This window comes from Phyllobates terribilis, unplaced genomic scaffold (assembly GCF_046119375.1).
Source record: "Phyllobates terribilis strain yellow unplaced genomic scaffold, ASM4611937v1 Scaffold_13__5_contigs__length_258822181, whole genome shotgun sequence".
Taxonomy (NCBI): Eukaryota; Metazoa; Chordata; class Amphibia; order Anura; family Dendrobatidae; genus Phyllobates; species Phyllobates terribilis.
Window position 1 is genome coordinate 60445251 of NW_027362773.1, and position 15255 is coordinate 60460505.

Below are 15255 nucleotides of genomic sequence, written 5' to 3' on the forward strand. Positions count from 1 at the left end.
TGTACCTCAGAGAGTATACAGGTATACAGGTGCCGTAGAAATAGCCGCTGAATAGTAGAGTCCTCTCTCCAGAAAGTACTGTGTACCTCAGAGAGTATACAGGTGCCGTAGAAATAGCCACTGAATACTACAGTCCTCTCTCCAGAAAGTACTGTGTACCTCAGAGAGTATACAGGTGCTGTAGAAATAGCCGCTGAATAGTAGAGTCCTCTCTCCAGAAAGTACTGTGTACCTCAGAGAGTATACAGGTACACAGGTGCCATAGAAATAGCCACTGAATAGTAGAGTCCTCTCTCCAGAAAGTACTGTGTACCAGGGCTGTGGAGTCGGAGTTCATTTTGGTGGAGTCGGAGTCGGTATAAAATGGACCGACTCCGACTCCTAAAATATATAATAAATTGGGTGCAGTAGATCAATGCAGTTTGTGGGGAATATTTTTTCATAGGAATTTGGGAAAGTTATGAAATGTCCTATAAATGGCTGTTCTATTCCTGATCTAAGGCTACATTCACACACAGCGTTTTTGCTGAGTTTTTTGAGGATACGTTTTTCAGCTGCAAAAGCAGATCAGCTTTTTAAAAAACCGCATCACCTGAAAGGTTTTTGAGCTCATAGATAATGTTTTCAATAGCAAAAGCAGATTAGAAAAACGCCGCACAAACTGACATGCTCATTCTTTGTGAGGATCCATTTTTTGAGCCCAAAAACGGATCCTCACAAAAAGATGTGTCTGAATGTCATATCTTGAAACCCATTGACTTTGCTGGGATGCCCAGACACACCGCATTTTACTGCAAAAAACCGATCCGCAAAAAACGCTGTGTGTGAATCATGGCCGCAGCCAGCGAGGGGCAGCAGCCCCCCCCCCTAGAAGCCGGGGCACGCACCTATCAAAACTCAAAAACTCACTTGTATGCTGCAGTGCTCCCATCCTGCACTGGCTCCAGACTGCAGGGGACAATCTCCCCTCCTCTGTCCTGTCTTCTGCCGTCTTCACCAGAGAGAGGAGGGGGAGGGGTGCCTGCCCTGCACAGGATCCGATTCCTGGGCCCCAAGCTGGAGAAAGTGAAAGTACTACTTCTCATCTCTGTCACAGGAAGGTAACTAATGCTAATATTGTAGGTGATTATTATGTGCTCTCTGTACAATGTGTGTGAACTATATGTGCGATATGTGCAATGTACTATTTGCTGTCTGTAGCTGTCATCTGTCTATCACACTCTATCCCTCCATCCATCCCTCCATCTATCTATCCATCATTATATTCTATCTAAATATTTTGATTATTGTATCATAAAAATGATTAAATGTATGATGTTCACATTGTACTACAATAATTTTTTCACTTAAATATAAGCAATATATGTGGGAGTCGGAGTCGTGGAGTTGGTGTAAGGGAAATTGAGGAGTCGGAGTTGCAGATTTGGTTAACGACTCCACAGCCCTGCTGTGTTCCTTAGAGAGTATACAGGTATACAGGTGCCATAGAAATAGCCGCTGAATAGTAAAGTCCTCTCTCCAGAAAGTACTGTGTACCTCAGAGAGTATACAGGTGCCATAGAAATAGCCACTGAATACTACCGTCCTCTCTCCAGAAAGTACTGTGTACCTCAGAGAGTATACAGGTATATAGGTGTCGTAGAAATAGCCACTGAATACTACAGTCCTTTCTCCAGAAAGTACTGTGTACATCAGAGAGTATACAGGTGCCATAGAAATAGCCACTGAATAGTAGATTCCTCTCTCCAGAAAGTACTGTGTACCTCAGAGAGTATACAGGTGCCGTAGAAATAGCCGTTAAATACTACAGTCATCTCTACAGAAAGTGCTGTATACCTCAGAGAGTATACAGGTGCCTCAAACTGCGTCAAGCTGTGACAGAGCCGATTGGCAATTATATATTAGATGTTTGAAGCCAGAAATGTGGCAAAAGGTAGAAAAGTTCAAGGGGGCCAAATACTTTCACATATATATCTATTAAATGCAGGAGTACAAGCATCTCCAGAATGAAAGTCCCTACAATCCTCATCCGGCCTGTAGAGCCGCCCTCCAAGCTGGCTGTTTCCATATCTCCCATATAAGTGGAGCCACAGGCACCGGGCCATTCATTCTCTGCCTGCACGTAGCAGCCCCTCCAGATAGGACAGGGATCAGAGGACCCCAATTGTGGAGGTTCTAATCTTTCCTGTCATGTATTCACCGTTTCTCTACATGTACTATCAATGTATAAAGTCAACTGAAATCATTGGGTACAAAATCAAAACAGATTTCGGCCACAGACAATGCCCTTACTCCTCTCCCCACCCCACAAGCCAATGAAGGCCACCATAGGTCACATAAGTAAAATGGCTCATTCTGCCATTGTAGGATTAGGAATACCAGATCTGCTGGTACCGTGTTTCCCCGAAAGTAAGACCCCCCCGAAAGTAAGGCAGGGTGGGGGGTTTCGGGGGGGTCCGCCAATGTAGGGCACCCCCCGATTGTAAGGCAGGGTAGCGGGGGGGGGCCGGGGAATGTAAGGCTGATTCGTCACAGGCTCCCTAGCCGGCTCGCAGCTGATTGGCCGATCAGCCTGTTCGTCACAGGCTCCCTAGCCGGCTCGCAGCTGATTGGCCGATCAGCCTGTTCGTCACAGGCTCCCTAGCCGGCTCGCAGCTGATTGGCCGATCAGCCTGTTCGTCACAGGCTCCCTAGCCGGCTCGCAGCTGATTGGCCGATCAGCCTGTTCGTCACAGGCTCCCTAGCCGGCTCGCAGCTGATTGGCCGATCAGCCTGTTCGTCACAGGCTCCCTAGTCCCTGCTGGCCATCAGCTCGAGTGTGATTGGCCAGTCAGCCGGCTCGCAGCTGATTGGCCGAATCAGCTGCGACGTCACCGCCTGCAGGCTCGCTCCGATTGGTCCAGCTTCCCCGGCATCCGAATCGTCAGCCCGGCACCGCAGAGGAGATCGAAACAGAAGGAAAGTAACGGTAAGTTCCGAAACTCTCTCTGTGTGTGTGTGTGTGTGTGTGTGTGTATACGATATGTGTACGGTATGTGTATGGGTGCCGTATGGGGCTGTGTGTGTGTGTGTATACGATATGTGTACGGTATGTGTATGGGTGCCGTATGGGGCTGTGTGTGTGTGTGTATACGATATGTGTACGGTATGTGTATGGGTGCCGTATGGGGCTGTGTGTGTGTGTGTGTATACGATATGTGTACGGTATGTGTATGGGTGCCGTATGGGGCTGTGTGTGTGTGTGTATACGATATGTGTACGGTATGTGTATGGGTGCCGTATGGGGCTGTGTGTGTGTGTGTATACGATATGTGTACGGTATGTGTATGGGTGCCGTATGGGGCTGTGTGTGTGTGTGTGTGTGTGTGTGGTGGCAGAGTGGGGGGCAGAACCACTGTATGGGGAGGCTGCATACTGTTCAGCCTGTTTTTTTTCCCAATGTAAGGCCTCCCCCGAAAGTAAGGCAGGGTGGGACTTTTGGGGGTAAAATTAATGTAAGACAGGGCCTTACTTTCGGGGAAACACGGTAGGAGATCTGAATTCTCATCCTACTCTGCTCAACAGAAAGGAAAATGAAGTCATCTTCTTCGTAATCATAATTCCAAGTTCACGCTGTTCGGAGCTTACAAGTGTCCCCAGGCCCAAATACTTTGTCTTCAGTAAGCAGCATGAACACAGCAGGGCACTAAGAAAATCACGTGACTGTGAGCACTACCTGGTCCGGTGACTCCACCACTAATCTGATTTGGTGACCATAAAACATGAACCCATTTAATGACAATGGTAAGCATTGCAGATGACAGATCCTTCGTCCTAAAAAAGGGTTAATTGGCACAAGCCAATGCCACCACATTCCAGAATTGATGAGGGAAGAGGCTTTCGCACAGTATAATGGCAGACGCCAGTAAGAAGATTAGGAAAGTGAATGTGATTGATGACAACGCAGTTTTCTAACCGTGTTTACAAAGGACACCCAGGATCCAAGAAAGAAAATGGACGACGTAAATGATAACAGAGATAATACTTGTTAAAGAAAACAGCCGGGAGATTTCATGGCAGACGAACGTTGGCGCTAAATTAATCCCCATGTTAGCTAAACTGGAAGGGAAAAAAATATACAGCCATGGCTGAAAGTGTTGGCACCCTTGAAATTGTTCCAGAGAGTGAAGTATTTCTCCCAGAAAATTATTGTAATTACACAAATTTGTTTCCTTTCCGTGTAACACAAAAACATAGAGAAAAAAGGGAAAATTGGACATAATTTCACACAAAAAAAAAAAAAAATGGGCCGGACAAAATTGTTGGCATCCTCACCTTAATATTTGGTTGCACACCCTTTGGAATAAATAACTGCAATCAATCACTTCCTATAACCATCCACAAGCTTCTTACACCTGTCAACTGGAATTTTGGACCACTCTTCTGTTGCACACTGCTACAGGTCAGTGTCCGTTTTGGTAGAGTCGGTATAAAATGGACTGACACCGACAATATACAATAAACTGGTACAGAAGTACAATGCAGGATGTGCTGTAAATGTTTCCATAAGAATTTGGGAAAGTTATTAAATGTCCTATAAATGACTGTTCTATTCCTGATCTAAGGAATATATACACATGTACATATACAGTGTAATAAAACAGATGCGATGAGTGCTCCAGAGAATAAGGCGCTCCAGAGCATGAGGCGCTCCAGAGCATGAGGCGCTCCTTACAGCCACTCTACACTGTGACTGAAGATGCCCCAATTACACCACATTCTGTAAGAGGCTGGGGTACCATGGTGCAGCTGCCACAAATGAGCGCATTAGGTTAACACTGAGGTAATACATTCCTCCCTTAAAGGGAATCTCTCACCCCCTGGGACTTTTCAGAGCGCTAATATGGGCACACAGGTGATAGAAATGTGAATCTACACTGTGTTCCAAATTATTATGCAAATAATATTTTCTCAGATTTTCCCAAATTACCTATATGAATTGCAGTCATTGTAATTTTCCAGTCAAATAACTATTAGAGTACAATTGAAAGGTTTTTGTACAAACTGCCTATGATAACAGTATATTTTTTAAAAAATAAGAAACTCAAACTGCACTCAAAATGCATGTTCCAAATTATTATGCACAGCAGAGTTTTCAACCTTTTCATTTTAATAAAGAACAAAAAAAATGGTCATTTTTGAAATTATAAGCATTAGCAGGTTATTACAAACTGAAATCAAACAGTTTTCAACTCAAAACTTTATTCTAGGTGATGTTACATTTTCACATAGGACCCCTGGTTCGAAAGGAGCTTCTGAACTCTCTCGTCCATTGAATTTGTCAGGTTTTGGATGGTTTCTGCTTCAATTGTTTTGCATGAGGACAGAATACCCTCCCAGAGCTGTTGCTTAGATGGGAACTGCCTCCCGCCATCATAGACACTCCTTTTGATGATGCTCCAAAGGTTCTCAATGGGGTTGAAGTCAGGGGAGCATGGGGGTCACACCATAAGTTTGTCCCCTTTTATGCCCATAGCAGCCAGAGATGCAGATGTGTTATGTGCAGCATGAGACGGGGCATTATCATAAACCAATAAAAGTACACATATTTGGTATCGCCGCGTCCAGAACGACTTGACCTATAAAACTGTCCCACTAGTTAACCCCTTTAATGAACACATAAAAAAACGAAACACAAAACAATGCTTTATCATCATACCGTCAAAAAAAATGGAATAAAACGCGATCAAAAAGACGAATGTAAATAAAAATTATACCGCTGAAAACGTCATCTAGTCCCGCAAAAAACAAGCCGCTGTGGCGCCCAGCTGTGCTTGGAGCCACAGATCCTAGAAGGGTGTATTAATGGAATCCTCCACAAGAGGCCCCCATAAACATTCACACATCTCCACCTTCCACCTCAGACCAGCAGAGGGAGCCCGTTAGGGATATAAATAGGGAAGGTCGAGCTAGGCAGTGAGCAGTTCCTCTGAAGAGTTCCTGCAGTAGAGAAGCCTGAAAGAGGTCTTTCTGCAGTGGAGCTCAGTCTAGTTTAGAGAACTCAGTCGTAGCTCAGTTAGAGCTCAAGGTGTGCCGGCGCCATAAGATCGGTGAAGCGCTGCCGTTAGTTTGAGTAGCCTAGTGAGGGCCCGAGCGTTGTCGAAGGCGAGTGGAAAGTGAGTAGCAGTGGGGGCAGAGGAGCTTACCCAGCTCACCCCGAAACATATACCGGACACTGGGTCCGAGCTTACCGGGATCTCTATGACCCAGTAAGGCATAATCGGAATCCCTGGAGAACTACAGGTCCCAGGTTCACCAGAGAGCTGATACGTAACAGAGCCAGGAGACACATAGGCCCCGTAAACAGGGAGCGTGCACTCCAAGAGAAGGCCCTACCACAACGTCAGCCGGTGCAGGACAGAGATAAAGTTAGGCCTAGCTTTAGGCAGGTCATAAACTTACTACGCAGAGGCAAGAAACAGGAGGCCCTACACCCGCTCATTGGGGAGGATCCTTATATGCACCCTTCACCCTACAGTGCTCCGGATGTGCCTGAACCACCACCAGTAAAAGGTACTGAAGTGACTACCGTGTCCGTCCCCGCTTTTGTTCTGACCCGGCTGGGTCTCGCCTGTCCTGCATCCCCCTCTCCGTACGCTGCCCTGAGGCCTAGCTCCACCTGTGGGGAGCTATACCATCGAGCTGCCTTATCACAGGCCTCAGTGGACTGCCGCAGCGCTGGTGATTCTCACCAGAAACCACAGGTGGCGTCACGAACTTTCATAGAGTTAACAAATAATCCCCTTTTAAAAGCTGACCCCAGGGTACGGGCCCGGGAGCCGACCACCGCGACATCCCCAAGGCCAGGCAAAGGACCGGGTACCGAGTCTTCCCCATTCCCCCTGGGCGAGTCACCGCCATACAGCTCCAACAACCGAAAAATAAAAAAGTTATAGTTCTCAGAATAAAGCGATGCAAAAACAATTCTTTTTTCTATAAAATAGCTTTTATTGTGTAAAAGCGCCAAAACATAAAAAAACAATATAAATGTGCTACCGTTGTAAACGTACTGACCCGAAGAATAAAGCTGCCTTATCAATTTTACCACATGTAGAATGGCATAAAATAACCCCCTAAAAAAAATTCCTGAACTGTTGGTTTTTGTTTATTCTGCCTCACAAAAATCGGAATAGAAAGCGATCAAAAAATGTCACGTGCCCGAAAATGGCACCAATAAAAAAAGTCAACTTGTCCCGCAAAAAACAAGCCGTCACATGACTCTGTCAGACAAAATATGGAAAAATGATAGCTCTCAAAATATGGCGATGCAAAAACTAGTCTTTGAAAAAATGTTTTTTTTTAGTGTGTGACAGCTGCCAATCATAAAAACCTGATATGATTCTGTAATCGCACTGACCCGAAGAATAAAGTCGTCTAATCACTTATACCGCACGAGGAACGGCGTAAAAACTAAACTCTAGGGTTGGTGTTGTGCTAGGGTTAGGGCTGTATTAGGGTTGGGGGTAGGCTTGTGTTGGGGTTGGGATTTTTTCAGAAGTAAAGAAAAAAAATTATGACAATACGGTGACTAGTGTTGAGTGCAAGTGCTCGCTACTTGAGTTTGTATCAGGTGCTCGAGTCTCCGGCCCAAATGTTTTGCAGCTGTTATACAGCCCAAAAAACCACGCGGTAATTGCCTACCATGCATGCGCGATCCCCTCATGTTTTTTTGGGCGTCTAATAACCGTGAAACATGCGGGCGGGGACTCGAGCATGTCACTCGAGCACCTGTGATACATGGTGCATACCTGAGTACCCGATGCAAACTCAAGTAGTGAGCACTTGCGCTCAAGACTAATAACAAAATATTCAATATGATGATCTAATGTTATCAAATTTTGTGTCGTACCTCTGGGTTCAAAATGTTCACTATACCCCTTGATAAAATCCTTGAGGGGTGTAGTTTTCAAAATGGGGTCACTTGTGGGGGGTTTCCACTGTTTAGGCACATCAGGGGCTCTCCAAACGCGACATGGCGTCCGCTAATTATTCAAGCAAATTTTACATTCAAAAAGTCAAATGGCGCACCTTCCCTTCCGAACCCTGCCGCGTGCCCAAACAGTGGATTTCCCCCACATATGGGGTATCAGCGCGCTCAGGAGGAATTGCACAACAAATTTTGGGGTTCATTTTTTAATGATACCATTGAGAAAATAAAAAAATTGTGGTCTAAAGTAACATTTTTGTAAAAAAAAATAAATGTTTATTTTTTTCTTCCACGTTCCAAAAATTCCTGTGAAGTACCTGAAGGGTTAATAAACTTCTTGAAAGTGGTTTTGAGAACCTTGAGGGGGTGCAGTTTTTAGAATGGTGTCACTTTTGGGTATTTTCTGTCATAAAGGCCCCTCAAAGTCACTTCAAATGTGATATGGTCCCTAAATAAATGGTTTTGTAAATTTTGTTGTAAAAATGAGAAATTGTTGGTCAATTTTTAACCCTTATAGCTCTCTAAAAAAAAAAAATAAAAATTTGGTACCAAAATTGTGCTGATGTAAAGTAGACATGTGGGAAATGTTATTTATTAACTATTTTGTGTGACATATCTCTCTCATTTAAGGGCATAAATATTCAAAGTTTGAAAATTGCAAAATTTTGCCAAAATTTCCGTTTTTTTTCACAAATAAACCGCAAGTGATATTGAAGAAATTTTACCACAGTCATGAAGTACAATATGTCACAAAAAACAATCTCAGAATCAGGGGGATCGTTGAAGTGTTCCAGAGTAATTACCTCATAAAGTGACAGTGGTCAGAATTGTAAAAATTGGCCCGGTCATTAATGTGCAAACCACCCTCGGGGGTAAAGGGGTTAAGGAGGGCATGGCTTTCCTCCACATGTAGTATCACAGCAGACGAGCGCAACCCAAGAGTATTGGAAAACCTAATTTTTATAAAACTAAACAACAACCCCCCACCACAAAAAGGGGGCATGTCCTTACTTACATGCGAACAGCTGATAGTTGGGCCTTTGGGAATCAGCGATTATTTTTCCTTTTCTCAATGCTGCTGCGTTCCTAAATACAGGACTTTAGTGTAGACTGCACTTTTCCATCCTACAGTAAAATATATTTGTTCTTTTAGCATGGAAGTCATTGGCCACTGTTCACATCTGTCACAACCTCTATTTAATATATAAAATGGAGACCTTAAAACAACGTAGTGTGAACATAGGTTATTAACCCCTTTACCCCTGGGCCATTTTCTGTTTTTGCACTTTCGTTTTTTGCTCCTCTTCTTAACTTTTTTATTTTCAATATGACCATGTAAGGGCTTATTTTTTGATGGGCAAGTTGTACTTTTGAATGACACTTTTGGTTTTACCGTATCGTGTACTGGAAAATTAATTCCAAGTGCAGTAAAATTGCAAAAAAAAGTGCAATTCCGCAGATGTTTTTTTTTTTTTTACTACATTCACTGAATGATAAAACTGACCTGCCATCATTATTCTCCAGGTCATTATGGGTTTGTAGACACCAAACATGTAAAGGTTCTTTTTTTTATTTAAGTGGTGAAAAAAAAAGTCAAAGTTTGTTTAAAAAAAAAAAAAAAAAAGTCGCCAATTTCAGAGACCTGTAGCGTCTCCATTTTTCATGATCTGGGGCCAGGCGAGGGCTTATCTTTTGTGCACCGAGCGGACGTTTTTAGTGAGACCATTTTGGGGCAGATACGATATTTTGATCGCCCGTTACTGAATGTTATTGCAATCTTGCGGCGTTTTGATTTTTTCTCGTTATGCCGCTTACCAATCGGATTAATTATTTTTATATATGGATAGATCGGGCGATTCTCAACACAGCGATACCAAATATGTGTATATTTTATTTTTTTATTATTTTATTTTGAATGGGACGAAAGGGGGTGATATGAAATTTTATATTTTTTTAATAGTTTTGAAAACATTTGTTTTTTCACTTTACACTTGCTTAAATAGTCTCCATGGGAAACTAGAAACTGCGATGATCAGATCACCTGTGTGTAGCAGAAATGCTCACTTGCTATGACCGCTGACTGCTGGGCGGCGTTCAAATCCTCTTGGCAATGACAACTGCAAGATCATGCCAATCCATCGGCGTACCACGGTCATGTGACATGGGCGACGACGGGAGGGACTAGTGACGTCCTTCTGCCGCGACCAAGTTACATGCTGCTGTCAGAGATTGGCAGCGGCATTTAACATGTTAACAGTCGCGGGTGGATCATGATTCCACCCACGGCTGTTAGGGGCACATGACAGCTAATCAGAGAAGCTGTCATCTCCCTGGAAAGGTGCAGGCTCATCGCCGGAGCCCCCCCTGAAAGGAGAGACACGACATGTGCCATACACAGTACATGTCAGAAAGGGGTTAAAGTGATTTACTGTTATGGTAGCGTAGCAACTCACTCGAGAAAATAGGTAGCACAATAAAATCTGCAACTGACCCTGCTGGTGCCTGTACAGACTAGAGATCCTGACCCCACAGTCCCTAGTGGTCCTGCGTGAGCAGAGATTGCCATCATCTAGTCTGTGGTTAGGGCTATCTTGGACCTATGCTGCCTGAAAGGCAGTTGAGCGCTTCACGTTCCTCCTAAAGAACTGGAGGGCAGCACAGAGCGCAAATTACCTACAGAAGGGAAAGTGTGCAGAAATAGTAAGAGATCCCAGAGAGTAAAACAAATCATGAAATACAAAATAAAAGATTAAATACATACTGTTAGAGAATATGCTGCCTACTTCCTAAAAAGAAACAGAAGATAGGTGCAGAGTAAAGACCAAAAACAGCAGACAGATAAACCCTAGATGATCTTTCACTGACTGGCATAAATTACAGCAGTCTGGCTGAACATCCAAATGAGACTATCACCAGCAGGAAATACCAGCAGGGGGAAAATAAATACAGCAGCACCCGAAAGGTGATAGGGCAGACAGATGAGTAAATGAAAACACCTGTTACGATAAAAAGACTGAAACAAGGATAACAGAAACTAAACACAGACAAAAAGTGTATCTGCTCAGTGTACTGAGAAGCCGACCACAAAGCAAAGGCTCAAAAGGTTTGAACCCAGACACATGACAATTACAAATATTTTAAATTATAGCACATTTACACAACAAAAACATGTTCCATTCATATTTATAAACTAGTATGTGCTTTTTTTTGGAAAAAGACAACAGCAAACATCATTAGTTGGGTATTTTTTATGCCATGGGTAATAGTAGACTATTGGCGATAACTAGGGCCTGGGCGATAACTACGGCCAAAGCAAGAAGTAAGGCCAGGACTAAAATCAAGACTGGAACTAGGGCCAGGGCAATAACTAGGGCCAGGGCGATAACTAGGGCCAGGGCGATAACTAGGGCCAGGGCGATAACTAGGGCCAGTGAGATAACTAGGGCCAGGACTAAAATCAAGACTGGAACTAGGGCCAGGGCAATAACTAGGGCCAGGGCGATAACTAGGGCCAGGGCGATAACTAGGGCCAGGGCGATAACTAGGGCCAGGGCGATAACTAGGGCCAGGGCGATAACTAGGGCCAGGGCGATAACTAGGGCCAGGGAGATAACTAGGGCCAGGGAGATAACTAGGGCCAGGGAGATAACTAGGGCCAGGACTAAAATCAAGACTGGAACTAGGGCCAGGGCGATAAATAGGGCCAGGGCGATAAATAGGGCGATAACTAGGGCCTGGGCGACAACTAGGGCCAAAGCAAAAAGTAGGGGCAGGACTAAAATCAAGACTGGAACCAGGGCTAGGGCGATAATAAGGACCAAGGAGATGACCGGAGCTAGGGCAAGAACTAGGACCACGACTAGAACTAGGGCCACGAGTAGAACTAGGGCTAGGGCAAGAACTAGGACCACGACTAGAACTAGGGCCAGGGCAAGAACTAGGGCCACGACTAGAACTAGGGCCAGGGCAAGAACTAGGGCCACGACTAGAACTAGGGCCAGGGCAAGAACTAGGGCTAGGGCAAGAACTAGGACCACAACTAGAACTAGGGCCAGGGCAAGAACTAGGACCAAGACTAGAACTAGGGCCAGGGCAAGAACTAGGGCTAGGGCAAGAACTAGGACCAAGACTAGAACTAGGGCCAGGGCAAGAACTAGGACCAAGACTAGAACTACAGCAAGAACTAGGACCACGACTAGAACTAGGGCCAGGGCAAGAACTAGGGCCAGGGCAAGAACTAGGGCCAGGGCAAGAACTAGGACCAAGACTAGAACTAGGGCCAGGGCAAGAACTAGGGCCAGGGCAAGAACTAGGGCCAGGGCAAGAACTAGGGCCAGGGCAAGAACTAGGGCCAGGGCAAGAACTAGGGCTAGGGCAAGAACTAGGACCAAGACTAGAACTAGGGCCAGGGCAAGAACTAGGACCAAGACTAGAACTACAGCAAGAACTAGGACCACGACTAGAACTAGGGCCAGGGCAAGAACTAGGGCCAGGGCAAGAACTAGGGCCAGGGCAAGAACTAGGGCCAGGGCAAGAACTAGGGCCAGGGCAAGAACTAGGACCAAGACTAGAACTAGGGCCAGGGCAAGAACTAGGGCCACGACTAGAACTAGGGCCAGGGCAAGAACTAGGACCAAGACTAGAACTACAGCAAGAACTAGGACCACGACTAGAACTACAGCAAGAACTAGGACCACGACTAGAACTAGGGCCAGGGCAAGAACTAGGACCAAGACTAGAACTACAGCAAGAACTAGGACCACGACTAGAACTACAGCAAGAACTAGGACCAAGACTAGAACTAGGGCCAGGGCAAGAACTAGGACCAAGACTAGAACTACAGCAAGAACTAGGACCACGACTAGAACTACAGCAAGAACTAGGACCAAGACTAGAACTAGGGCCAGGGCAAGAACTAGGACCACGACTAGAACTACAGCAAGAACTAGGGCCACGACTAGAACTAGGGCCAGGGCAAGAGTTTCCACCAGCCTCCCACTGCACTGTGCACCACGTACACACAGGACTTTGAGTGTACGGCTCCTGTAAAACAAGGCAATTGGCCAGTACGGGAGGCCATAACGGCGGCACGGTCAGCCCGGCACAGTCACCACGGGCCCCGTACATGACTGCACGACGTGTTAATATGAATCGGCTACTCACCCGGCAAGTCCCAAGGATATATAGGAGGCACACCTCTAAGTAAGCAGGCTCCGGATTGGCTCTCTGCCTAGACTCTACTCATCTAATTGGTTGCTGTGACGTCCTGCTTTCCCATGATGCAGCGCGTTGTTGACTGGTGAAGCAAGATGGCAGCGCCCGGTGGACGCGGCGTGAGTGCTGCAGCCTTGGCTGAGACGAGCTTCAGGAGGAAGGTGCGGGGAAAGCTCCCGGCCATCAGGGGGACGCGGCCCTCCGTGCACAACGGGCAGCTCCTCGTCTCCACTGGCGTCCCCGCCATGGATCACGTTCTAGGTGTGTGGAGGACACTAAGCGTCCTAACAACTGACAGCGGCGCCCTGTCTGAACATCGCCCGCTATATGTATACTGTATATCTACAGCGCATGCGCCTGCAGGGTGTAGGGTATCGACAGGCAGCTCTGCCACCGGTCATCATACAGGGCACAGCTCTACACAGGACATTCTCACCACACACAGTGCACAGCTCTACACAGGACATTCTCACCACACACGGTGCACAGCTCTACACAGGACATTCTCACCACACACAGTGCACAGCTCTACACAGGACATTCTCACCACACACAGTGCACAGCTCTACACAGGACATTCTCACCACACACAGTGCACGGCTCTACACAGGACATTCTCACCACACACAGTACACAGCTCTACACAGGACATTCTCACCACAGACAGTGCACAGCTACACACAGGACATTCTCACCACACACAGTGCACAGCTACACACAGGACATTCTCACCACACACAGTGCACGGCTCTACACAGGACATTCTCACCACACACAGTGCACGGCTCTACACAGGACATTCTCACCACACACAGTACACAGCTCTACACAGGACATTCTCACCACACACAATACAGAGCTCTACACAGGACATTCTCACCACACACAGTACACAGCTACACACAGGACATTCTCACCACACACAGTGCACAGCTACACACAGGACATTCTCACCACACACAGTGCACAGCTCTACACAGGACATTCTCACCACACACAGTGCACAGCTCTACACAGGACATTCTCACCACACACAGTACAGAGCTCTACACAGGACATTCTCACCACACACAGTACACAGCTACACACAGGACATTCTCACCACACACAATACAGAGCTCTACACAGGACATTCTCACCACACACAGTACACAGCTACACACAGGACATTCTCACCACACACAGTACACAGCTACACACAGGACATTCTCACCACACACAGTGCACAGCTACACACAGGACATTCTCACCACACACAGTGCACAGCTACACACAGGACATTCTCACCACACACAGTGCACAGCTCTACACAGGACATTCTCACCACACACAGTGCACAGCTCTACACAGGACATTCTCACCACACACAGTACAGAGCTCTACACAGGACATTCTCACCACACACAGTACACAGCTACACACAGGACATTCTCACCACACACAGTGCACGGCTCTACACAGGGCACAGCTCTACACAGGACATTCTCACCACACACAGTGCACAGCTCTACACAGGACATTCTCACCACACACAGTGCACAGCTCTACACAGGACATTCTCACCACACACAGTGCACAGCTCTACACAGGACATTCTCACCACACACAGTACACAGCTCTACACAGGACATTCTCACCACACACAGTGCACAGCTCCACACAGTGCACAGCTCCACACAGTACACAGCTCCACACAGGACATTCTCACCACACACAGTACACAGCTCCACACAGGACATTCTCACCACACACAGGGCACAGCTCTACACAGGACATTCTCACCACACACAGTGCACAGCTCCACACAGTACACAGCTCTACACAGGACATTCTCACCACACACAGTACACAGCTCCACACAGGACATTCTCACCACACACAGTGCACAGCTGTACACAGGACATTCTCACCACAGACAGTGCACAGCTACACACAGGACATTCTCACCACAGACAGTGCACAGCTCTACACAGGACATTCTCACCACAGACAGTGCACAGCTACACACAGGACATTCTCACCACACACAGTGCACAGCTCTACACAGGACATTCTCACCACACACAGGGCACAGC

At 46.3% G+C, this 15255-nt stretch overlaps 2 protein-coding genes across 6 annotated transcripts in view; one reads left to right on the top strand and one right to left on the bottom strand.

The window, feature by feature from the left end:
• The window catches only part of IMMP1L (inner mitochondrial membrane peptidase subunit 1), an 84596-nt gene extending 71260 nt beyond the window's left edge, over nucleotides 1–13336 (bottom strand). The window contains exons 1-2 of one of the 3 annotated variants that reach the window (XM_073658086.1): nucleotides 13130–13177; nucleotides 8982–9091 (exon numbers count right to left, since the gene is read on the bottom strand). The gene's annotated coding sequence lies outside the window, so the exon portion shown is untranslated. Of the gene's footprint in view, nucleotides 1–8981; nucleotides 9092–13129 lie in introns of all 3 variants that reach the window. The other 2 variants (XM_073658087.1, XM_073658085.1) reach the window with 2 other exon arrangements.
• Nucleotides 13212–15255, top strand: part of ELP4 (elongator acetyltransferase complex subunit 4) — a 442046-nt gene continuing 440002 nt past the window's right edge. For 2 of the 3 annotated variants that reach the window (XM_073658083.1, XM_073658084.1), the window contains exon 1: nucleotides 13212–13441. In XM_073658083.1, coding sequence (XP_073514184.1) covers nucleotides 13276–13441 — 166 coding nt within the window. In that variant the 5' untranslated portion in view covers nucleotides 13212–13275. The remainder of the gene's footprint in view (nucleotides 13442–15255) is intronic. The other variant, XM_073658082.1, reaches the window with a different exon arrangement.